We start from the raw sequence: 27,310 nt of genomic DNA on the forward strand, positions 1-27,310 counted from the left end.
TTTTAGAGTTTATGTATGGAAAGAATACAAAGCAATAACAAATGTAAGTAAAGAAAATTTATTCACACACCACAAATGAACACAACAGTTTTGTTATCCAAGTTTGGGAAATTCCACTAGTTCAACCCTAATAGCTTGGAATTTTATAGGAATGAGATTTTTCTACACATGTTTTAAAAATGGATATGCATGCTTGAAACATGTTAAAGATGCAAATGACCTACGGATCCAAACCTTTTAAAGAGAATAGCATTAACTTCTCGAGTGAACATGCGGTGGGATATTTAACTGAATCAAACAAGCCAATATTTTGCCCTTTTATAAAAAGCTGACTTAACAATCATAGATGATTATAAAGTGATTTATCATGCGTAACGGGTTCTATTTTTGAAGGAATGACTCATGGATTGGGAGTCAACACTCAGTTAAAAATCCCTGCTACCCCCTTTTCCCAACGATTGCAAAACCTGATATATAAAAACGAAAAAGAGTTTACAATCCCTAAAAATTATAGACACCTTTTGGAATTATCTCTCTATATATTTTTGCATTGTGCATTTCTATTTTATATGTATACTTTTTTCTTAAATCAAAACTTGATTTTTCACTTTCCCTTCATCGTAAACAAAAACAGAGATAAAAGGCAAAAATAGATCACAACAAAACGAAAATTTTAGAGTTCATGTATGAAAAAAATATTTAAAGTAATAACAAATGTAAGTAAAGAAAATTTATTCACACACCACAATTGAACACAAAAAAATTGTTATCCAAGTTTGGCAAATTCCACTAGTTCAACCATTCTAGCTTGGCATTTTATAAGAAAGAGAGCTTTCTACACATCTTTTATAAAATGGATATGCATGCTTGAAACATGTAAAAGAGGCAAATGGCCAATGGATCCAAACATTTTAAAGAGAATAACATTAAATTCTCAAGTGAACGTGCGGTGGGATATTTACCTAAGTCAAACAAGCCATTTTTTTTACCATTTACTAAAAGTTGACCTAATGATCATAGATGATTTTAAAGAGATTTATCTTTCGTAACGGGCTATAATTTTGTAAGGAATGAATTTGGGTTGGGAGTCAACACTCAGTAAAAAATCCCCCACCTCCCTCTTTTCCCGACGATTGCAAAACCTGATATATAAAACTAAAAATTTCTCTCTCTAAATTTTTGCATTGTGCATTTCCACTTTAGATATATACTTTTTTCTTAAATCAAAACTTGAGTTTTCACTTTCCCTTCATCTCGAACACAAAAAAGAAGATAAAAAGCAAATACATCACAACAAAATGATAATTTTAGAGTTTATGTATATAAATAATTTAAAGCAAAAAAAAATTTAAATAAAGAAAATTTATTCACACACCACAAATGAACAAAAAAATTTTTAAGCAAGTTTGGGAAATTCCACTAGTTCAACCCTAATGGCTTGGAATTTTAAAAGAAAGATATTTTTCTACACATGTTTTTAAAAATGGATAGGCATGCTTGAAACATGTTAAAGATGCAAATGACCTATGGATCCACACCTTTGTAAGAAAATAACATTGAATTCTCAAGTGAACGTGCGGTGGGATATTTACCCGAGTCAAACAAGCATTATTTGGCCCATATACAAAAAGCTGCCCTAACGATCATAGATGATTGTAAAGTGATTTATCATACATAACGGGCTATATTTTTTTAAGTAATGACTTATGGATTGGGAACCAACACTCAGTTAAAAATCCCCAGCCTCCCCCTTTTCCCGACGATGGAAAAATCAAATATATAAAAACAAAGAAAAGTTTGCTATCAGTAAAAATTACAGACACTTTTCGGAATTATCTCTCTCCACATTTGTGCGTTGTGAATTTCTATTTTAGATGTTAACTTTTTTCTTAAATCAAAACTTGAGTTTTCACTTTCCTTTCATCTTGTAAATAAAAAAAGAGATAAAGTCAAATAGACCAATACAAAATGAAAATTTTAGATTTTATGTATGGAAAGAATTTAAACCAAAAACAAAAATGTAAGTAAAGAAAATTTATACACACACCACAAAAGAACAAAATAGTTTTGTTATCCAAGTTTGGGAAATTCCACTGGTTCAATCCTAATATCTTGGAATTTTATAAGAAAGAGATTTTTCTAAAAATGTTTTAAACAATGGATATGCATGCTTGAAACATGATAAAGATGCAAAAGACCTATGGATCCAAACCTTTTAAAGTCATTAACATTAAATTCTCAAGTGAACGTGCGGTGGGATATTTACTTGAGTCAAACAAGCCATATTTTTTCCCTTTTATAAATACCTGACTAAAGATCATAGATGATTGTAAAGTGATTTATCATGCGTAACGAGCTATATTTTTGTAAGGAATGACTTATTGATTTGGATTCAACACTTAGTTAAAAATCCACCGCCTCCCCCTTTTCCCGACGATTGCAAAACATGCTATACAAAAAGTAAAAATAGTTTACAATCCCTAAAAATTACAGACACATTTTGGAATTATCTCTCTCTACATTTGTACATTGTAGATTTCAATTTTAGATGTATACTTTTTCCTAAAATCGAAACTTGAGTTTTCACTTTCCCTTCAACTTGTAAACAAATAAAGAGATAAAAGGCAAATAAGTAACAACAAAATGAAAATTTTTGAGTTTATGTATGGAAAGATAATAAAGCAATAACAAATTTAAGTAAAAAAAACTTATTCACACACCACAAATGAACACAAAAGTTTTGTTATCCAAGTTTGGGAAATTCCACTAGTTCAACCCTAATACTTTGGAATTTTATTGGAAAGAGAATTTTCTACACATGTTTTAAAAAATAGATATGCATGCTTGAAACATGTTAAAGAAGCAAATGACCTATGGATCCAAACCTTTTAAAGATAATAACATTAAATTCTCAACTGAACGTGCGTTGGGATATTTACCCGAGTCAAACAAGCCATTATTTTGCCCATTTTCAAAAAGTTGACCTACCGATGATAGATCATTGTAAAGTAATTTATCATGCGTAAGGGGCTATATTTATGTAAGGAATGACTTATGGATTGGCAGTCGACACTCAGTTAGAAATCGTCCGCTTCCCCCTTTTCACGACAATTCGAAAACCTGATATATAAAAACTAAAAAGAGTTTGCAATCCCTAAAAATTACAAAGACTTTTTTGAATTATCTCTCTCTACATTTGTGCATTGTGCATTTCAATTTTAGATGTACACCTTTTTCTTAAATCGAAACTTGAGTTTTCACTTTCCCTTCATCTCGTCAACAAAAAAAGAGATAAATGGCAAATAGATCACAACAAAATAAAAATTTTAGAGTTTATGTAAGGAAAGATTTAAAGCAATAACAAATGTTAGTAAATAAAATTTATTCACACATCACAAATGAAGACAAAAGTTTTGTTATGAAAGTTTGGGAAATTCCACTAGTTGAAACCTAACAACTTGGAATTTTATAAGAAACATATTTTTCTACCGAGTGAATATGCAGTGGGATATATACCCGAGTCAAACAAGCCATTTTTTTGCCCATATACAAAAAGTTGAGCTAATGATCATAGATGATTATAAAGTGATTTATGATGCATAATGGGCTATATTTTTGTAAGGAATTGCTTATGGATTTAGAGTCAACATTCAGTTAAAAATCCACCGCCTCCCCCTTTTCCCGACGATTGCCAAACCTGATATATAAATACTAAAAAGATTTTAAAACCCTAAAAATTAAACACACATTTTTGAATTAACTCTCTCTACATTTGTGCATTGTGCATTTCCATTTTAGATGTATACTGTTGTCTTAAATCAAAATTTGAGTTTTCAATTTCGCTTCTTTTTGTAAAAAAAAAAAAAAAGAGATAAAAGGCAAATAGATCATAAAAAAATGACAATTTTAGAGTTTATGTATGGAAATAATTTAAAACATTAAAAAATGTAAGTAAAGAAAATTTATTCACTCACTATAAATGAACACAAAAGTTTTGTTATCCAAATTTGAGAAATTCCACTTGTTAAACCCTAATAGCCTGGAATTTTATAAAAAAGATATTTTTCTACACATGTTTTAAAAAATGGATATGCAACCTTGAAACATGTTAAAGATTTAAATGACATGTGGATCCAAATCTATTAAAGAGAATAACATTAAATTCTCAAGTGAACGTGCAGTGGGATATTTACCCGAGTCAAACCAGCCATTTTTTTGCCCAATTACAAAAAGCTAACCTAATAATCATAGATGATTGTAAAATGATTTGTCATGCATAAAAAGCTATATTTTTTAAAGGAATAACTTATGGATTGGGAGTCAATACTCAGTTAAAAATCCCCCGCCTCCCCCTTTTCCCGACGATTGCAAAACCGGATATATAAAAACTAAATAGAGATTACAATCCCTAAAAATTGTAGACACTTTTTTGAATTATCTCTCTATACATTTGTGGATTATACATTTCAATTTTAGATGTATACTTTTTTCTTAAATCAAAACTTGAGTTTTCACTTTCCTTTCATGTCATAAACAATAAAAGAGATCTAAGGCAAATAGATCACAACAAAATAAAAATTTTAGACTTTATGTATGGGAAGAATTTAAAACAATAACAAATGTAAGTAAAGAAATTTTTTCACAAACCACAAATGAACAAAAAAGTTTTGTTATCCAAGTTTGGGAAATTCCTCTAGTTTAACCCTAATGGTTTGGAATTTTATAAGAAAGAGATTTTTCTACACATGGTTTAAAAAATGGATATGCATGCTTGAAACATGTTAAAGATGAAAATGACCTATGGATCCAAACTTTTTAAAGAGAATAACATTAAATTCTCAAGTAAACGTGTGGTGGAATATTTACCTGAGTCAAACAAGCCATTATTTTGTCCATTTAAAAATACCTAACCTAATGAACCTCTATTTATAATAGAAGAAGGTAGTAGAGTCCAATTACAATAAAACTTCCACTGTCCCAATTACACCCAAACACTAACACTTAAAGATAAGTCCAAGCATAATTAAATAACTCAGTATAGAAAAAAGACAAACATAACTCAAACTAGAACTCTTCTCTAAAGATGTCTTTGTGAGTCCTTCTTGATCTTCCAACTTAGGTGATAAGAATGCCAGCTCGAGGTAATCATGGTGAGTCCTACTTCTTATGTGCTTGGGCCTATCTTGTGGGCCTTCCTTGATTGTGTGGCCCATCTTATAATACTCTTAGATATGTGAGTCTTCCTTGGTCGTGTGGGATTGGGCCTATCTTCCAACAGTTATGGGATGAGAAGTAGAGGGCATGGTGCACGATCTGGGCTCTTTTCCAAATTTCAATAGGACGAGTATCATATTGTGGGACAAAAATAACTGGAGAAGATGGACTAACCTCAGTTGAATCCAAAAACTCAGTAGGTGTGGAGTCAGCCAGTGTTTTTGGGGGCTGAGTTGTTTCTATAGCACGGGGCCCAACCGGTTGAGGATGTTGTGGACTCAATAGCAGAATGAGTAATCCAGAGATGACATGGATGAGTCAGTGACTCAGTGGAGTAGTGAAGTACCTTAACCAGTTTATGTTCTTTTAAATTCATGAATGTCAAGTAGGGAGCCCGCGAGGGTAGTATTGTAATAATCTTAAACAATATGCTCGAGCCTTTGCCTTAAGAGGTCATCGAGAAGACAGGAAAGGGAAGAAGAAAGTTACAAGGGATCTGCGGTCTCCTTCAACAAACCAGGGTCAGCATTCCCTTGGAAACCAAGATGCAGACTCCCTTTGACGAGCCTGATTATCCTCATTCTATATCATCCATCTATCCTCTTCTCTCACGTTAGCCATTCCATTCCGTGTTCCTCACAAACCCGTCACCATAGGTAGACCAAAAAGGTCTCGGCATCCTAGTTCTACCCTTGATTTACAAGAAGACCTCTCCCATCGTCGAATCACTCAATCCATGGTCAGAGACCATAACATCTTGGTATCAGAGCAGGTCAATATGGGAGAATAATCCAACAATGCCGAATTGGTAGCAAACATCAGAGAAATGATGCATGTTGAGAGAGAACAGAGCGATGCTAGAGCAACAGCAAGACAAGAGGAATCCGAAGAGCGTTTGGTCACATTTTTGGACAATAGGGTCGCCCAATAGGTACAATTACAAATTGACAATTTATCTAATAGACTATTTGATATAATTTGGGGACAAAGTTCCAACCCACGGGAGGGGGAAAGGAACCCTGTGGCCAGGAAGGGGTACCAGTATGTTGGACGCACAGAGCCACTAGTGTCAAGGGGGAATTTGAGTCCCAGAGGGGGGACCATCCCGAGATACACCAAATTGGAATTCCCAATTTTAAGGGATCAGAGGACCCACTGATATGGCTCAACATGTGTGAGAAATTTTTTTCTCACCAACGAACTGCTAACAGTGACAAAGTGGGATTGGCCGCCTTCCACATGCTCAACAAAGCACAGCTATGGGGTCATCAAATAGAATTGGCGTATCTCGAATTAAATTGGCAGGAATTCAAAGATTTATGCTCCATCCGGTTTGGGCGTCCGACTCAAAATAATCCCCTGGGGGACTTGGTGTTGCTACATCAAATCGGCACGGTAGAACTGTACCAAAAAGCCTTCCAGAAGAAATTGGCTAGGGCTAGCAAGGTAGTCAGGGTAGACCAGCAAATCAGCTTGTTTACAACCGGCTTGACAGAGGCCCTTCGTCTAGAAGTGGAGCTCCTTGCTCCTACAGATTTGGGTTGACCAATGAATTGGGCGAGAGCACTTGAAGCCAAACAAAAATTCCAGGCATGCAAACCTCCATGGCCGGGAGGAAGACAGTCTACAAGCACCCCACACATAGCAACCCCATGGTACAACTCAGTACCTTCCAGTTCTCCTCAAGCTTCCAAGACAAGTCCATCTCAACTGGCATTCATCAGAAAATTGAACAGGGTAGAGAAGGAAGACAGAATGTCCCAAGGCTTATGTTATAATTGTGATGAAAAATATACCTTTGGACATCAATGCCAGAAATTGTTTTGGTTATAAGTAGAGGATGATGAGGAGGAAGCCCTTGACAACACCGACCCAGTAGAGGAAGAAAATGAACCTAAAATTTCTCTCCACACCATTACCGGCCTCCAATCCACCAAAACAATGCAACTATATGCCCTCGTCAATGAAAAACCACTCCTCAGTTTGGTTGGCCCTGGCAGTACTCATCATTTTATAATCTTCAAAGCGGCTTAGCAATTGCAATTTCCAGTGTAGCCTCATCCAACAGCTTCAATTTCAGTGGCTAATGGAGAAAAACTTCCCAAGTTATGGGATCAGTAAGGCAGTGTTGTTTTCCATTGAAGGTCATCCATTTGAGGCAAAATTTCTGATCATACCACTAGCAGGATTTGATATGGTTCTCGAAATTAAATGGCTGCAAGCTTTGGGGCCCATTTTGTGGGATTTCTCAGCCTTGACCATGAGCTTTGAGATGGCAGGCCAGAAGTACACTTTCCAGGGTAGTAAGACTGAAATTCCTCCACACTTACAAGTACTCCAGCAGCAGCAGCCCTCGGCCACGAAGTTAAAAAATTTTTTGGAGGATTATGACAAGGTCTTTCAGCAACCAAAGGGTCTCCCACCTCTGAGACAGTGTGACCATATAATTTCACTGAAGGATAGTTCTGATGTGGTTGTGGTGCAACCCTATCGATATCCCCATCTCCAAAAAGATGAAATAGAAAAACAATGCAAATTGATGCTTGAGCAAGGCCTCATCCAAAGAAGTACATCCCCTTTTTCTTCGTCGGTCTTGTTAGTCAAGAAACAAAACAACACTTGGAGATTTTGCATGGATTATAGGGAATTGAACTCCAAGACTATCAAAGACAAACTCCCTATTCCAGTTGTGAATGAGTTATTGGATGAATTTCATGGAGCACAAATTTTCACCAAGCTCGATTTGCGCTCAGGCTACCATCAGATTCGTATGTATTCTCCAGATATTCACAAGACAGCATTTCAGACACATCAAGGCCACTTTGAATTTTTGGTCATGCCCTTTGGTCTCTCCAATGCTCCATCAACATTTCAGGCTTTAATGAATGAGGTATTTACCAATTATCTCCGCAAATTTGTGTTAGTATTCTTTGATGACATACTAATTTTCAGTAAGTCTTGGCCTCAACACGTAGAGCATTTACAACTGGTTTTTCAATTGATTCGATCCCACCGGCTGTATTTAAAGAAGACTAAGTGTACATTTGGGAGAAAACAAGTAGTTTATTTGGGGCATATTATTACAGCGTCAAGGGTGATAGTGGACCCCAAAAAAATTACAGCTGTTACACAGTGGCCTCCACCAACCAATTTCTCAGCTATACGGGGTTTTTTAGGCTTGGCTATAAATTATAGAAAGTTCATTGCCAACTATGCGAGCATAGCAGCACCCTTGTCCAACCTGCTACGTTGCAATGCATTTGTTTGGCATGAGGAGGCCAGCACATCTTTCCAAATGTTAAAAACAGCCCTTGCCACAACACCAGTCTTACAATTGCCTAATTTTAAAGAGCCTTTCGTGGTTGATTGTGATGCATCAGAAGGTGGTATCGCGGTAGTGCTGCAATAATCCAACCATCCCACTGCCTATTTCAGCTGACAACTGTCACCACATCAACACAAGTTACCAGCATATGAGCGTGAACTGATTGGCTTAGCAAAGGCAGTCCACCATTGGTGTCCCTATTTATGCGTTCAATATTTTCTTATCAGTACAGACCACTACAGTTTGAAATATTTGGTAGATCAACTTATTTCTACATCACCTCAGCAGCAGTGGATCAGTAAATTGTTGATCTTTGACTTTATGGTGGAACACAAGGTAAATTGATTACAGCAGCGGATGCTCTATCACGCAGATCAGAAGACTCACCACAATTATCTGCCATCAGTCATCCCATGCCAGTCCTTTTGGACACCATCAAGGAGGCCCATAGGAGCTCATCAGAACAACAAGACCTCAGTCAGCAAATTACAGCTGGCAACATGCCATCCGATTTGACCCTTCTTGACACCCTCATTCTCTATAAGAGCCACAACTATTTGCACCATTCTTCTCCTCTCATTGCTACAGTGGTATCTTCTTACCGTGAAAGCTACCATGAAGGCATTCAAAAGACACTCATGCGGCTTCGCCATGATTTTTATTGGGCTGGTATGAAGATCTCCATTCCCTCCTATGTAGCTGCTTGTCAGGTGTGTCAGAGGAATAAGGCGGAGAATTTATCACCAACAGGGGTACTACAACCGATCCAGCTTACCACTCAGGTATGGGTGGACTTATCCATGGATTTTATTGAGGGACTCCCGAGGTCTTTCGGGAAGTCTATTATTTTGGTGGTCGTAGACAGATTATCCAAATATGGTCATTTCATTCCATTGGAACACCCATACACACATTGTGCGCCTACAGGACATTCTGGAGTCCATTGTCAGTGATCGGGATGTTTTTTTTACTAGTCAATTCTGGCGGGATCTCTTCAAATTCTGCGGCACTAAACTCAATTTTTCCTCAGCATATCACCCGCAAACTGATGGCCAGACTGAAGTACTTAACCATACCATTGCCATGTATTTTCGGTGCTTGGTTGGTGACAAACCCAAAAGATGGTGGACTGCATTCTGTGGGCAGAATATTCGTACAACACCTCTTTCCACATGGCTTTACAAGACACCCCATTTCGTATAGTGTATGGCAGAGACCCTCCCAGCCTCCTTTCATATGATCATGGCTCCACCAGAGTCGATGCAGTGGACAAGGCCCACATTGATCGAGATCAGTTGTTGGCCATTATTCGCCAGTGCCTCAGCCAAGCCCAAGCTTGTATGAAAGACTACAATGACCAGGGTCACCGCGATATTCAGTACAACACAGGTGACTTTGTTTGGCTCAAACTCCAACATTACAAATAGGCTTCCGTAGCTGGATGCAAGCACAAGCTCTCGCCCAAATATTTTGGGCCATTCAAAATTACTTAGAGGGTCAGGGAAGTCACATATAGGCTCCAATTGCCTCAAGAAGCCAAGATCCATGATCTATTCCATGTGTCCCTCCTAAAGCCCTTCACAGGCAGCGCCTCACCCACACTCCTGCTCTCCCACCCATTGAGGATGGCCAAATATCTCTCTTGCCATTCAAAATTCTGTAGGCTCGCCAGAATCCACACAGACGAGAGGTGTTAGTTCAAAGGTCTCCCACAGACGCACCCCGCAGTATTCCAACAGGTCAACCACACATTCAAGCTTGCAGACTACCTCATTTTCTAGGAGGGGAGTGATATTGTGGACTTGGTAGCAGAACGAGTAATCCAGATACGAGGCTGCCAAGTGAGTGACTCAGTGGAGTACTGAAGTACCTTAGGTAGTCTATGTTCTTTTAAATTCATGAATGTCAAGTAGGGATTGCACGAGGGCAGTATTGTAATAATCTTAAACACGATGCTCGAGCCTTTGCCTTAAGAGGTCATCGAGAAGAAAGGAAAGGCAAGAAAAAATTTACAAGGGATCTGCATTCTCCTTCAACGAACCAGGGTCGGCATTCCCCTAGAACCCAAGGTGAAGACTCCCTTTGACGAACCTGGTTATCCTCATTCTCGCCAATCCCTCTCTCCTCTTTTCTCACGTTAGCCATTCCATTTCATGTTCCTCACAAACCTGTAACCATAGGTAGACCAGAAAGGTCTCGTCATCCTGGTTCTACCCTCGATTTACAAGAAGACCTCTCCCATCGTTGAATCACTCGATCCATGGTAGGAGACCATAACAGAGGAGAACCTGGTATGGAAGATAAACCTGGAGGAGCATTATTAGAATAATATGGAGAGTCTTCAAAGAATTTGACATCCCTAGACACAAGTAAATGCTAAAGAATAAGATTATAGAAAACATAACCCTTTTGTGTATGAGAGTATCCTTCATAGATTTTGGATTAAGTTTACCGTGTCTTGGGGAGGAAATATGGACAAAACATTGAAAGCCGAAGACTCTCAAGGGCAGTGAAAAAGGATCATCATTAGCTAATAAGTGAGAGTAGGGAATTTTTTTCCAAGAACGGAAGAGGGTAACCGGTTTATAAGAAAACATGTGGTAAGGACTGCATGTGGCCAATAAAAGTATGGAACTTTCATGGCATATATTAATCCACGAGCTACCTTGTGAATATGAAGGTCCTTCTGTTCAGCTACACCATTTTTTTGAGGGGTGTAGGCACATGATGTTTAGTGAATAATGCCATTTTCAAGACAAAACTAGTGAAGATCTTTGGATGTGTATTCTTTGGCATTATCCAACCGAAGGACTTTAATTTTCTGCCCAAACTGAGTGAGTACCATTGCATGAAAAGATTTAAATATCAATGGTAATTTAGAGCGCTCTTTAAAAAAAATAACCAAGTGGTACGAGTGAGGTCATCAATATATGCAATAAAATATTTAACTTGTGAAATGTTGGAGACACAAGGGTCCCCATACAGTATGAATTAATGAAAAAGGAGAGACTTTAATTTCTGGACAAGGTGAGTATGTAGACCTCTAAGTTTTACGCCTTTTACATGCTTCACAATGAAGGTCCGACCTTGCTTTAGGAAAACTATGATGAAGAGATTGGGTTGACGGATGTCCCAACCGGTTGTGCCATAACTTGGTTTCAGTGTCACAGGTGGATGTAGTATTTATTTGTGGCACATCCAGATAGATGAACCCCCACTCCCCCCCTTGTTCGCAAAATCCACCAATCACCCACTTCGATGTAAGATCCTGAAACACACATGAAGTGGGTGAGAAAGTGATAGAGCAATTAAAATGTTTGGTGAGCTGACTAACTGATAAAATATTCAAAGGGAAAGTGGGAACAAAAAAGATATCAGTGAGCAGAAGTGATGATGTAACAAAAGTGGATCCTTGCCCTTTAACATTAATCTGTGAACCATTAGCAATGGTAACAAATTTATGTTAAAGACAAGGAGAAACTGAGTATAGTAGATGTCTGTTACATGTAAGATGCCCGGAGGCTCCTGAGTCAATTATCCAGGAAGAACAAGAGGCAGAAAACATACTTGAAGCGATGGTGGTAGCGGTTGGTGAAGAAGTACTTAGGGAGGACCCCATAGTTCATAGTTTTCATCAGTAAGTGTATTCTTTACAGTTGTTGTGGTAGACTGCTCCACTTTTGTATCACTTACTTGTTGGAAGATAAGCTCAAGCCCACACGACCAAGGAAGGCCCACACGACCAAAGAAGGCCCACAAGATTGGCCCAAGCCCATAAGAAGTAGGACCCAAATGATTACCATGAGCTGGCATCCTTATCACATCAGTTGGAAGATCAAGAAGGACTCACAAAAGTATCTTATTTTATGGTCACGTCAAAGAAGAGTTTTAGTTTTAGTTATTTTTGTCTTTTATCTATATTGAGTTATTAATTATGTTAGGACTTAGCTTTAAGTGTTAGAGTTTGGGTGTAATTGGGACAAGGGTAGTTTTATTGTAATTGGACTCTACTACCTTCCTCTATTTTAAATAGAGGTTCATGTACTCTAATTACAACATATTATTGATGACAATGAAGTATTTCACTTTTCCATAAATTCAACACGGTATCAGAGCAGGTTCTGTGAGTTGACTTGGTCAACTCACGGAGGTAATGTGATCCTTTTCTCTAAACCCTAAACCCTAAGTCTAGGTTCGTAGTTATTTTTTTTAGTCCCTATACCTATAGTTTTCTTTGTATTTTTTAACAGGAAAGACAATTTAGTCTAATTTCCAAATAAAAATCATTTGTTCCAATTGGAGTTATCTACAGAAAGATGTCAACATTTGAATGAGCGAAGGTCAGATTGAAAAAAGGTTCGAGCAATAGTAGCAATCTTTAGATTTTGAGGTATTTTTTGCTATCAAGAACTAGAATTTATATGGAGAAATATATGTCAAAATAAATATCTGTAATTCTTTTCTTTTACCTATTCAACCAATTTTTTTATCTGAGTTATCTACAAAGACAAATCGATATTTGAGGCAGCAAAGATCAGAATTAAAAAGAGGTTAGAGCTGCAGCAGAAAGCCTCAATTTCCAAGGTATTTTATGCTATCAAGAAAGAGACTTTATAAGGAGAATTATATATAAAAAGAAATATACGTAAGTTTATTTTCTTACCTATTCAACCAATTCTTGGTATGATTTTTTTATAAGGAGATATTATACTTGGAAGAGTCGATGGTCATTCTGGAAAAAAAGGAGAAACATTACTTTGTTCGGCCAGATGACAGAGACCAAAATCTATCACATTATTTATCTTCTGATAATTATATTTTATGAAGTGAAGTTACACTTTGATGATAGGTATTTAATTCTACTTTTATACTGAGAAAATTTCATGTTAATAGGATCTATATTTAAAGAAATATTCCCATTGGAAGAATCAAAGGTCATGCTGGTATTCTGTTACATTGATAATCCGAATTTAAGCCAATTATTTTGTGCCACTTTTTGAGTTGATATATCAGAAAATGTCACTTCTCCCTGGTTTGAGGGCTTATTTATACATCTCTATTATTTGGGCCTATTGCTACATCTATGATATTTGGTTCAAGCTGGGATCACTGCCATTACCTCCCAGCATGAGGGGCTATATTTTATTCCATATGTTGTGGATGAGTTTATGTGACCAAAATATTCAACAAAAGGGGAGCACAATTTGAAGCTTCTACATCTAAGAAAAAATATTTATATCGGATTATGATTATTTCATGGGTCCTTCTACAAGTTTTATTATTTTGGTTCATGTTATATGTGTTGGAAGATGGTCCTGTTATATTCACCTACAACTATTATGTCTCTTTGGGGACATTATTATTGAAGAAGTGGTGGACTCATATCATCATTTATTTTACCCCGTCAAAAATATCAAAATTATTTGTGTTTGGGAGTCCATGACGAAGGAACTTCATCCCGTCAAAAATATCAAAATTATTTGTGCTTTGGAGTCCATGACGGAGGAACATCATCACCATCAAAAATATCAAAATTATTTGTGGTTGGGAGTCCATGACTGAGGAACTTATTATTACATCTACGTTATCCCCACCCCCCCCCCCCCCCCCCCCCCCCCCCTCCCCCTCCCTGTACTGGCTTTTATTACTCCTACCACTTGAGAGTCGTTGACATATGGAAGGACACGGTGGTGGACACTTCAGAGCAATGCCGGTAGACACACTACCGATAGAAGACGGAGTGTGCCCTACATCTAGCATTAGGACTGGAGTATGAAGCAATGGCTTACAAGATAGGAGTTATTTTTACTCTCACTTATATTATGCTAGTAGGGCCTCATGAAAGGATGCAACAGCGTGAGAGGGAATGTTGGAAGATGTGCCATTTTATACAAAAATATTCTATACATCATTTGCAGCAAGCTGGGAGTTCATGTTGTTCTCTCACCCCCAGCTTGAGGGGTAGTTTTGGAAGATAAGCACTAGCCCACACGACCAATGAAGGCCCACAAGATGGGTCCAAGCCCATAAGAAGTAGGACCCACAATGATTACCTTGAGCTAGCATCCTTATCACATCAGTTGGAAGATCAAGAAGGACTCACAAAAGTATGTTATCTTATGGTCACGTCAAAGAAGAGTTTTAGTTTGAGTTATGCTTGTCTTTTATCTATATTGAGTTATTTAATTATGTTAGGACTTATCTTTAAGTGTTAGAGTTTGGGTGTAATTGGGACAAGGGTAGTTTATTGTAATTGGACTCTAGTACCTTCCTCTATTATAAATAGAGATTCATATACATTGATTACAACAAGTTATTGATGTCAATGAAGTATTTCACTTTTACATAAATTCAACATTACTTTGGCTTGGTTAGCCTTATTCTAATTAGCCTTAAAACATATTTCTCGAGAGTGGCCCAATCTACCACATATAGAGCATTCCTTTAGGTGAAAGCATGTGTCTCTAGTGTGGCCATATTCCTTACAATGCGTGCATTCCTTCCCATCTATTCGGTCAAAACCAATAATTCCACCTCTTCCTCTTCCTCCTCTATAAAATTTGCCTCAGCCTCGGCCTTGGTCATATGGTGTTCCCCTCTGTCCAGAGTACATAGCGGATGGTATTTCAGTAGTAGAGGGAGAAACGTCTGGAATACGGAGAAGTGTAGCACATACATCATCAAAAGTGGGAACCACGGAAGAGCTAAGAAGGTGAGTCTTAGCAACTTCAATATTTTTTTAATGTTAACAATGCATATGGCAGTTATTAATGCCTCTTTCTGTTTATCTTGGCCAAAGATATTTGTAGAGGTTGGTTGGGCCAAATTCTATTCTTGAAGAAAGCCTCGAAAGCGGGCCAAATATTCATGTATATTGTCTCCTTGTTTGGTGTCCTTCTTTTTGGCATATCCAGCATTTACACTTGCTCGGGGGTTTCCCCTTCAGGCAATATGCATTTACTGGATGTGGTTGGGCCAGAGTTTGTTCTTTTTCTAAAGTATCTTTTTTAGGTGTATACCAAGATTTTGAACTACTTTGTATCCTAAATTTTTTCTTATGAAATTTTTTAGGATATTTTCTTTGCTTTTGGTTATAGGTTTTCCAACCATAAGCTCCTACATTTTTGTTCGGGTTGGAACAGCATAATGTTTGCTTATAAGTTTACTACTTTTCTTTTGTAGTTTTTGAGTTTCATAGAGGTTTGCCAACATGTCTTGTACAAACCTGTGTTTTCTTCCAAAAATATAAAAACCTAGGAAAGCGTCCATGGTTAAAGCAGGAAACTCTGGGTTGTTTTACCAATATTTTACAATGTAGTCTTTTTCAAAAATAGTCGCAAAAGGTTCTGGCAATTTTGAATAAAAGGTGGGCAGATAGGGTTTTTTATCATCTTTTTGTAGCTTATAGAAGTAACTTACAAATTCGTAGTAATACTTCTCATAAAAATAGATGTTACAAATCTGTAACTTATTTAGTTTTTGAAGAGTTTCTAAACATTTTCTTTGTTTAGTATACTCATTGCGAGCTTCTAGGGCTGGATGTATTCCTAGAAATTATTTTGATATCTTAACCACTAATCCTTTTAGTATTGAGGCTATAGATGTTGATGTAGCTATTTTTTGGTCTTCGAGAAGATTGTCCCACCAATGAGCTATATGACCCTATAGGGCATGGGTAAAGCAGTTAAATGCAGAATCTTTGTCCCATGATTCATGCATATTAGCAGCATTGCTGATACTTCTTTCCCATTCTTTGAGGACTTTTTCTCCATCCTTGGAACAATCCAAGTTGAGATAAAATCCCAATGGGTTTATGCTATCTATGGATTGATGTCCTTTAGTAGCATGGGAAGGATCGAAATTTGTGTATTTTATTGAATACCTTTCTCCTCCCAACAAGATTTAGAGTGGGAAAAACTTTCTCTTTCTCAAGAATAATCCGTTGTTTTGTGGCGGAAATTGTCTGTCATATAGGTATCTTGTACCCTTGATGTTTCTACTTCATGTTGGCTGGTGTTGCCTCCTCGAAGCATCCTGAATTTTTTACAAAGATAATTTTCATTTTTGTCTTTAGCAGAGTAGTTTTTTTTCTTGGTATTTTCTATTGCAACTTTGTCAGAGTCCCATGCCTCTAGTTCACTATCTTGTTGCTCTTTTTGTTTACTAGAGGAAGGTTTTTTCCTCTAGAACATAATAAATCGGTTGGTGACTGAAAGTATTATATTTTGCGTAAACTTCATCATCAGTAGAGGATGATGCTTTTGAAGCAATCCTAAAGGCAAAAGGTTCTAGATCTTTTCTTCTACTTGCTATGCAAGTTGCAATGTACACTAGGTTTTTAAGCCACCGGTAATGTCAGAAAGGCCTAAAGGTAATGGAGTTTCGATATCAGTTACATAGAAAAAATCATTCATTTTTAAAGAGATATTTCTTGAAGCTCTCTTTGTATTCTCTAGATTATGCATTGTAGTGTGTGAGCTCTGTTGTTGATTCTTATCCATTCAGAATGAAACTCGGTGTGAGCAATCATAGTATCTTCTGTTGGTCGAAGATTATCTCTATTTTGCAGAGCGTGAATTCTTTCTACTCATGCTATTCTTAAACGATCTAATAGTCTTTCTCTATAGATCATTTTTATAAAGCTTTTGTTTAATTATTTTGATCTTGCATCCTAATTTGTAGACGTAATCATTATATCTCATCCACCAATAATGATACATCACTTGGGATGGGAATGTGTCATCTTCAGGTTGAAGAGTATCTCTTTGTTGTAGAGCGAGAGCTAGGCTTTCTCTACAAAATTCTAGGCGATCTAATAGTTTCCACCTATAGATCATTCTGGTGTCCAAGGTGTAAAAGGGGTTTTATACATTGATGGACTAGAAGAAGAACCTAAATGTTCTTTTAATGTTAAGACTTCGCTTAGGAGTTCTTGCATTTTATCTTTGTTTAGATTATCTAAAAAAAAAATTTAGTTCTGTTAATTCTTTAAAGAAAATAGGACTATTTCCATTGTCAATTTTTTTCTACAATATTTTCTAGGATAGTTTGACATTTTATTATTTCTCTATGTCTATGTTCATCATAGAGGAAATTAACTTTTTGTTGTAGATGTTCAATAGCATTTTCTAACCTAGTAATGGTCTTTCCATAAGACTCTAAGGTTTGGTTGGGCCTTGGGTTGCCTATTCCTTCGAATTGGGAACTGGTGGAGGCTCTACTAGAAGAGGTAGAGAGCCTAGTGTTGGTAATCACTAGTTTTCCTTCTATCTCCCTTATGGTTTTTCAGGAGAGGGGAAGGTGTCTAGGAGCCATAGATTGGACTACCCATTCTGTTGGCCATGTTAACTCCCTAGGGTCGAGTTCTTCTATGGTCAAATTTTCAGAATATCCAATATTTTTGGATAGTTCCATGATTTTCATTGAATCCTTAACTGGAACCTTTCTTGTATTGATTCCACTTGCAACTACGCATATGCATTACTCTTCTTCTTGGTTGAATGCCATTTTTCTACTAGTTATCTGTGTAGATTTTTAGGGACAAGGTATCTTGGATATGCTTGTCATCTAAATCTATTTGTAGGTTGGGCCAAGTTTTAAAGGAGACTGGGCCTAATCCTAAGTTGGCTCCAACTCCTCCGAGTAGGGCCTTTTCAAAATTATTCCTCACTAAGTTATCTACGATAGCTACTATGAAAGGTAAGTTTTGGTTGATTCGTATCAAGGGGTCTAATCATGTACGAACTAATCCATAATTGGGACTACATTGATGCATGGTTCAATACATTCTATTATCAAAACCCTAATCATAGGCATTCCAGGTTTTTCCAAAGGGCCAAGGATGTTCTGAGAAGGTATTTAATTGGTGGACAAAATTTGGGCCACCCATTGAGGTTCTCCCAGAGCCCGTTCAGGCTCAATTTAAATTTTGGACTAAATCCAGTCCTGAGCATAAAGATTTGGGAAAAATCCCAATAGATACAGATTTGTTCATATTATTTAAGACTTTCACCATCTCCTGGATTTTGTGATGGGACTGTACCACATCCTTCAATCAAGAAGGACTGCCAATTTTATAGAGAATCTTCCATGTAAGATAGTGGAACATTTTTCCATAAATTGATACAAAGTTCGCAAAAATTAAGTCTAATATTCTCCATAATGAGAATTTATTGGGACAAAAAATCTCAAAGTTTTATTATGAACCCAAGAATATGTTCAACAATTACAAATTAAGGGCCAAACTTCTATCAATGCCCAAAACAATCCAGCTGTCCTCAATAATGGAGTATTTGTTCAGCCACCTCAATTATAGAGGCATCTTTCATAGTTTCTATTGGTGGATTTTAAATGTTATCAAATTCGTCTTGTACTTTTCAGTCTTGCTCTTTCTATATAAGGAGTTATGTGTTGTTTTGTAAGGCATTACTTTGAGTTTGCGCTTGTTTCCATGGTTGCTCATTGTTTGGATATTATTTAGTGTGTTTTTTGATATGTAAGTATAATATTTCAATTTGAATATATTTTATATTTCCATTATTTTCGATTCTTTTTTGTTGTAAATAGGCCATTAGTGCCTCATGTTTCCTCGAAAAAACTTTTCTAGCTAAAAATTCTTACCAGGAAACTATTGTAGTAAAGCTATTTTTGCTAAAACAAATTACTTTCTACAACTATAAGGCCTTGTTAGTTCTTTTTTTAGGGACTTTGGAAAAGTATTTCTAATAAAAATATGATCCTTAGGACCATTACTACCTCATGTTTCCTAGAACATTTTTCAAGTTGAAAATTCTTACCAGGGAAATTTCGTCGTATGGATATTTTTTATGAAACAAACTACTATCTACAACTATAAGGCCTTGTTAGTGCATTTTCTATGGAAACGGTGGAAATATATTTCTTGTAAAAAATACATCTCTAGAGAACATTCCTACCTCTTGTTTCTTGGAAACACTTTTTAAACAGAAATTTCTTTCAAGAATTTTTTTGTTGAAACAAATTGCTTTCTACAACTATATGACCTTGATAGTGCATTTTTCTTGGAAACTATAGGCAATTATTTATAGTAAAAATACATCTCCATATACCATTAGTGCCTCATGTTTCCTGGAAAACGTTTCTAAGGCAGAAAATTCTTACTTGGAAAACTTTGCTGAAAAAATTATAATTTACCACTATCATGCCTTGTTAATGCCTTTTTTAAGGAAATATTGGAAAAGTGTTTATTTTTTAAAAATACATGTCCAGGGACCATTAGTTCCTCATGTTTCCAAGAATCTCTTTTCTTGTTGAAAATTCTTACTAGGGAAATTTTTTGGTAAGGATAATTTTTGTGAAATAAATTACTTTCTACAACTTTAAGGCTTTGTTAGTGCATTTTTTGGACATGCTGGAAATGTATTTGGAGTAAAAATACATCTCCAAGGACCATTAGTGCCTCAAGTTTCTTGGAAACACTTTTCAAGCGAAAAATGTTTACTAAAAATTTTTGCTGAAACAAATTACATTTTCCAACGATATGACCTTGTTAGTGCATTTTTTCAGGAAACGCGGGGAAAATATTTCTAGTACAAATACATCTCTATGGACCATTAGTGCTTCATGTTTCCTGGAAAACACTTTTTATGCAAAAAATTCTTTCGGGGAAAACTTCGCAAAAACAAATTACTTTCTATAACTATAAGGTTTTTTTAGTGACTTGTTTTCAAGAAACGTTGAAAAAGTATTTCTAGTAAAAATATGTCTCTAAGGACCATTAGTGCCTGATGTTTTGTGGAAAAATATTTCAACCTAAAAATTCTTTCCAGGAATCATTTTAGGTAAAGCATTTTTTGCTGAAACAAAATAATTTTTGCAACTATAAGGCCTTGTTAGTGTTTGTTTTTAAGAAAATGTTTGAAATGTATTTCTACTAAAAATACATCTCCAAGGACTATGAGTACCTCATATTTCCATGAAACTCTTTTTAAGCTGAAAATTCATTCCAAGAAAATTTTGTGATAAGGCAATTTTTGCTGAAAAAATTACATTTTACTAGTATAAGGCCTTGTTAATGGCTTTTATAAGGAAACGTTGGAAAAGTATGTCTAGTAAAAATACATGTCCAGGGACCATTAGTGCCTCATGTTTCCAAGAATCACTTTTCTTGTTGATAATTCTTACCAAGAAAATTTTGGTGTAAGGCAATTTTTTTTAAAACAAATAACTTTATACATCATTAAGGCCTTGTTACTGCCTTTTTTGGGAAAATATGTCTCCAGGGACCATTAGTTCCTCATGTTTCTAGGAAACAAATTTTAAGCTAAAAATTGTTATAGGGTAATTTTGCGGTAAGACAATTTTTGCTAAGACAATTACTTTCTACAACCACAAGGCTTTGTTTGCGTATTTTTTTCAAAAATGTTTGAAAAATATTTCTAGTAAAAATATGTCGCGAGAGACCATTAGTTCCTCATGTTTCCAGGAAACAAATTTTAAGCTAAAAATTGTTACAGGGAAAATATTTAGGTAAGACAATTTTTGCTTAAGACAATTACTTTCTACAACCACAAGGCCTTGTTTGCGAATTTTTTCCAAAAATGTTTGAAAAATATTTCTAGTAAAATATGTCGCGAGGGACCTTTAGTGCCTCATTGTTCCTGAAAAAATATTTCTAACTAAAAATTCTTACCAGGAAACTATTGTGTTACCGTATTTTTTGCTAAATTAAATTACTTTCTACAACTATAAGTTCTTGTTATTGAATTTTTTTAGGAAATTTTAACAAATTATTTCTTGTAAAAATACAACCCTTGGGACCATTACTGCCTCATGTTTCCTAGAAACATTTTTTATGCTTAAAATTCTTTCCATGGAAATTATGTGGTAAGGATATTTTTTATGAAACAAATTACTTTTTGAAACTATATGACATGTTGTTCATTTTTTTTTTCCGAAATTCTGGAAATGTATTTCTAGTAAAAATATGTCTCTAGGGAATATTAGTGCCTCATGTTTCTTGGAAACACTTTTCAAGCAGAAAATTCTTACTACAAATTTTTTTGTGAAACAAATTACATTCTACAACTATATGACCTTGTTAGTGCATTTTCAAGAAACATTGGGAAAGTATTTCTAGTAACAATTTTGGCTTCATGGACCATTAGTGCCTCATGTTTCCTAGAAAACACTTAGGGTTTGTTGAAACAAATTATTTTGTATCACTATAAGGTTTTGTTAGTGTTTTTTTCAGGAAATGTTGGAAAACTATTACAAATAACAATACGTCTCCAAGGACCATTACTACCTCATGTTTTCTAGAAACACTTTTCTACCTGAAAATTCTTACTTAGAATATTTTTTTTGTAAATCAATTTTTGAAGAAACAAACTGCTTTATGCAACTATAAGGCCTATTTAGTGTATTTTTTACGGAAATATTGGAAATTTATTTTGAAATTTATTTTTAATATAAATACATCTCCATGGACCATCAGTGCCTCATATTTCAATGAAACACTTTTTAAGCTGAAAATTCTTTCCAGGAAAATTTTTTAATAAGGCAATTTTTTATGGAAAAGTTACATTTTACTACTATAAAGCTTTGTTACTGTCTTTTTTTGGAAATGTTGGAAAAGTATTTCTAGTAAAAATATGTGTCGAGGGACCGTTAGTCCCTCATGTTTCCAGGAATCACTTTTCTTGTTGAAAATTCTTACCAAGAAAATTTTGGTGTAAGGATATTTTTTTCTGAAACAAATAACTTTTTACATTATTAAGGCCTTGTTACTGCCTTTTTTAGGAAATTTGGAAATGTATTTCTGTTATGAACGTAATAACATTGCTAAGTTATTTAGAGTTTAATTAATTGTTTTTCTTTACTTTCTTTATTTTATTTCAGTTAAAGAATTAATTGGCCACAAGAACATTTTTGTAATATTTTATCTTGAACCTTGTAAGGGTGAACCCTATTTAGGGGGTAAGAGTAATGAGAAAAGGAAGCATTGATTTAGGCTAAACAAGGGTTTTGAGTTCTCCTCAACGAGATCAGGAGTGTGCGTTCTCCTTAATGAATGTAGGGTTTTCAAGCTTCCCTTCGGCTTGACTTTCATTTTTCTATTCTTCTTCCATACGAATCGCTGTGTTAGATCCGGGACCATAACAATTGGTATCATAGTTGCATAACATGGGGAATTCCAACAATGGAGAGTTAAGAGAGTTTCTGATTAGAGGGCAGAATACGCTCGTAGAGCCACAGTCAGAAAATGAGACAAGGTTCGCTCAGATCATGCAACAGTTGGATCAAATCCCAATGCTTAACCAGAAACTCGACAGACTTGAAAGGGAAATCGTTACTACAGAAAAGAAGACCATACAACCTAAACTCAGCAAGCAAGAAAAATTTATAGCACTCAACGGTCGAACAGACACTGTTTTGGATGGGAAGAAAGGCCATGGGCCAAATAAATTCAAAGAGAAAATATGCCGAGCATGGACATCAGCCATCAGAGACACATAAATTCCAAAATTGGTGGGGTATTCAACAACTCCCTTCTCATGGGATGCAAAACGTCTCCCAGAATAGGAGATGCAAAAAATCTGAGAGACCTCTATCTCGTAAAATCTCCAAGCGAGGAAGCCCCAAAGGGGTGCTGTTCACCATCGGAAAAAGGTCTGGTGGGCTTTGGCTTCACGACTCTCGCTCTCAATCATGCCCTTGACAGCCTAGCGGAAAACAATCTTCAACGTATTTAGGGGTAAGTTTTTGAAACACCCTCGATTTTATGTCACAACGATTCTTCCATATAGTTGATGGGGCTCAAATGGGCTGATTTTGGGGATGGGGGTTTTCTGTTCCATGAAGCAGAGCAATTTTGATGGAATTTGGGTTTTTTTGTTTGCAATTTGAGATGATATTTTTTGCGTGTGCTGGGAATGGTAGAAAAATTTCATTGGGTGATTTAATTTTCTATTGATGAGAATAGCACCAGTACGTCTGTTCTTTGTCAAATTGAAAATGTTGTGCTTAAATTTTCTTGTGATATGTATGGTGATAGGCCATTGTTCATGTCATTTCTTCAACCAGGTGTGAGTTCAAGAAATGAGAAGGTAGCAAATGTGGGAAAAATTGGAGAGACTGGTGGGTTGAACAATCTGACGAATTTTCAACTTGCTACTGCTATTGCAGTGCACAAAGGGGCTCAAGTAGATAGACTGGTTGGAGCTAATCCAGAGGAGATAAGGAAAATGGAAGATGATGGGCAGCTGTTTGTTGAAATGCCTGCAGGAAAGTGGAGAACTGGATTTCTATGCTTAGCAATTGGGTTTTTCTAGAAATGGTGAAGAATATGCTATGGGGGGTGATTTTTATTACTGTTGAGGGTAAAAAATTCAAATTCTGAGTGGAGACTGGACAAAGTATAAGTGCTATAGTTTTGGACACTATTCCAAGTGAAAACAAAAAGGAGTCAAAGGGTGTGGACACTATTTCCGATGTACACATCTGGCAGATTGTCATATTAAGGAGTCTTTCGTGGTCACCCCACAAACTGTATTTGCAGAAGTTAAGGCCAATGCTTGCAATGAATTGATTGTTGTAACTTCTCACACTAATGAAGTGCCCGATGATTCCTATAATATGCTTCCAAGCCATAACCAAAAGTCTTCAATAATTGGCATTGACATAATTGAGGTGTCACGGGAAAATGAATCATCAATCCAAGAAGAAGGACCTTCAAATGTCGAGCCTACTGCATTGGAAATACAACTAGAATTATATTATGGTCCCAGATCAATACAAAGATTCACCGGGGAGGACGAGGTGATATTGAAGAAGAAGGGAACAAAAGGGGACAAAATCATAGAGAAGAACGGAGAGGGATAACCCGGCTCTGAGGGAGTCTGTAACCTACGGCTCTGAGGGAGACCGCAACCTAGGGTTCCAGGGAACGCCGACCCTAATCTCAAAGAGGAGACCTCAAATCCTGTTTTAGATTAACTTTTTACTTCCCCATTCATTACCATACGTTGCATACAAATAGTTCACGCCAACAAGAGTTTATGCAAAAATTACAAAAATGCCCATGAGGCATATTTAAACCCAAATAGCATAAAATAGAAAATAAACTAAATAAATACTTAACTGACTCAGCCATGGTGTCTCAGCCTGACTCGACTCACTATTTGGTCCATAAAAAATTATCTTTTGTACAATCTGCTATCAAAATACATAAAAAATTATCTTTTGTACCATCTGCTGTCAAAATACATAATCTGGGTGCTGGCCAGTGTGAGGAACTTGGACTGGCTCCAACAAGTGAAAACTATGACTACAGGGTGGATATTCTCAGTACAGCCGGGTATGCACATAACAGGCCACCTGAAGAGGCTCATGGGTCCTTCAACAAAATGATGTCTACTGTGCCAATGCAAAAAACAGTGCTGCCAGACAGCCAAGAAAACAGCGCTGTTGTGGTAGTGCAGAAAACAGTGGTAGTGTAGAAAATAGTGCTGCAAATTGAGATGGGAGGTGCAAAGAAAATTTTTCACTCTATTTCAATGGGAAGGCTTCAACTTGCCGAGGCTGTGAATGCCAACTTCACTATTGCTGCTACAGTAATTCACCAAAGCGCACTAATTGCTCTTTGTGAGTCCTCTCAGTCGAATTACAACAATATTGATGCTACCAACTCTAGAGGCGACCGGGGCTTCCTAGAGGATATTTTTAATACATTATGTATGTAGAATGAGGAGACAGTGATAGTCCTGAGTTTAGATGCAATAGTGGCAAGGGCTGCAAATCTCAAATGTAGGACTTATGCAGCAAAATTATCTATAGTAGTGGGCAATGCATATAGTCCTGTGCAGGATGTTGCTAATTCTTTCTACATCGGGAGACCAATAAATGTAAATTGGGTTCTTTCTGCAGCCTCAGTTCTGGGTTTGGATAATAATGGATCCATAGAGGAAGCTTCTGGTTTTGCAGCACATGGGTTATGCTGAGCTTCACTAGAAATGTTTGGACTGCTTCCAAATACTGAAAACAAAGCCTGCTGGGTGGTTGTTCTCAGTTGAGCAGGTTAGTCCCAGCATATGCCAGCTGACGAGACTTTTGCGTTCTTCAAAAATATGAGGTCTGTAGGTGTTAATCTTGAGGGTGTTGATATTCTTTTGTCCTCTCCACTTCTGCTCAGTTGAAGGACTCCGATAGTGGTCTGTAGATTCTTGACTTGGTTTATACAAACCATATTCCTATGAGTAGCAATTTAATAGTCACAGTGGTTGCCAGGTCTGCCAAATATACATCAATCATATTTTATGAAGTTAAGTTATACTTGGATGAAAGGTATTTATGTCTACTATCATAAGGAGAAAATTTCATGTCAATCTAGTCTATGTTTAAAGAAATATTCGCATTGTAAGAATCAAAGATCGTGATGGTATTCTATTGTATTAAAAAATCCAAATTTATGCCCATTGTTTTGAGTCACTTTTGAGTTGATATATCAAAAAAATATCTCACTTCTCCCTGGTTTGAGGGATTATCTATGCATCTCTTTTATATGGGCTTATTTCTACATCTATGATATTTGGTTCAAGTTGGGATCACTGCCATTACCTCCCTGCTTGAGGAGGAGAAGTACAAGAAAGAGGTATTTTATTCCATATGTTGTGGATGAGTTAATGTGACCAAAATATTCAAGAAAAAGGGAACACAAAAGATGAAGTTTCTGCATCTAAGAAAAAATATTTATATCGAACTATGATTATTTCATGGGTCCTTCTACAAGGTTTATTATTTTGGTTCATGTTATATGTGTTGTAAGATGGTCGTGTTATATTCAGTTGCAGCTATTATGTCTCTTTGGGGACATTATTATTGAAGAAGAAGTGGCATCATATCATCATTTATTTTACCCCATAAAAAAAAGACATCACGATTGGGAAACATTGATGGGGGATACCCTGTAAAAAAATATCACGGTTGGGAAACCATGACGGGGGATACCCTGTCAAAAAATATCAAAGTTGGGAAACCATGATGGGCCCTATCAAAAAATATCATGGTTGGGAAACCATGATGGAGGAACTTATTATTGCATCTATGTTTTACCCCCCTGAATTGGCCAGTTGGGTCTCAAGGAAGAGAGCACCAGCGTGAGGGGGAGTACTGGAAGATTGGAGGACAGCCATTTTATACAAAAAAAATCCTATACGTCATTTGCAGCAGGCTGGGAGATCTTGATGTTCTCTTCCCCCCAACTTGAGGGGGAGTGTTTGAAGATAGGGCTCAAGCCCACATGACCAAGGAAGGCCCACATATCTAAGAGTCTTATAAGATGAACCAAACAACCAAAGAAGGCCCACAAGATGGACCCAAGCCCATAAGAAGTGGGACCCATAATGATTACCATGAGCTGGCATCCTTATCACATCAGTTGGAAGATCAAGGACTCAAGAAAGTATCTTTATCTAATGGTTACGTCCTAGAAGAGTTTTAGTTTGAGTTATGTTTGTCTTTTATCTATATTAAGTTATTTAATTATGCTAGGACTTATCTTTAAGCGTATGAGTTTGGGTGTAATTGGGACAAAGGTAGTTTTATTGTAATTGGACTCTACTACCTTCCTCTATTATAAATAGAGGTTCATGTACTCTGATGATAATACTTCAATGAAGGTTTTCTCTTTCCCATAAATTCAACACCTGGATGGTCTAATAACCACCACATCTAATCCGGAGTTTAAACAAATTCTATGATCACAGTGCCTCAATGGAGGCAGCCCTGAAAGCT

General features: G+C 36.4%; 1 protein-coding gene across 1 annotated transcript; it reads left to right on the forward strand.

Annotated features, from left to right (window-relative positions):
• The first annotated feature begins 6,384 nt into the window (after positions 1–6,384).
• LOC137963149 (uncharacterized) lies at positions 6,385–6,759 on the forward strand. Its single transcript, XM_068810321.1, has one exon. The coding sequence runs from the start codon at positions 6,385–6,387 to the stop codon at positions 6,757–6,759; it is 375 nt and encodes a 124-aa protein (XP_068666422.1).
• The last annotated feature ends 20,551 nt before the right edge of the window (positions 6,760–27,310 follow it).

Source organism: Aristolochia californica, unplaced genomic scaffold, assembly GCF_029961685.1.
Source record: "Aristolochia californica isolate CCGP_79_NKW_82.1479 unplaced genomic scaffold, dmAriCali1.0.hap1 SCAF_4, whole genome shotgun sequence".
In the NCBI taxonomy this organism is placed as follows: domain Eukaryota; kingdom Viridiplantae; phylum Streptophyta; class Magnoliopsida; order Piperales; family Aristolochiaceae; genus Aristolochia; species Aristolochia californica.

Bases quoted from the DNA above. Each gene is read 5' to 3' on its own strand.
- LOC137963149 (XM_068810321.1), top strand. From the start codon at position 6,385: ATGTGTGAGAAATTTTTTTCTCACCAACGAACTGCTAACAGTGACAAA.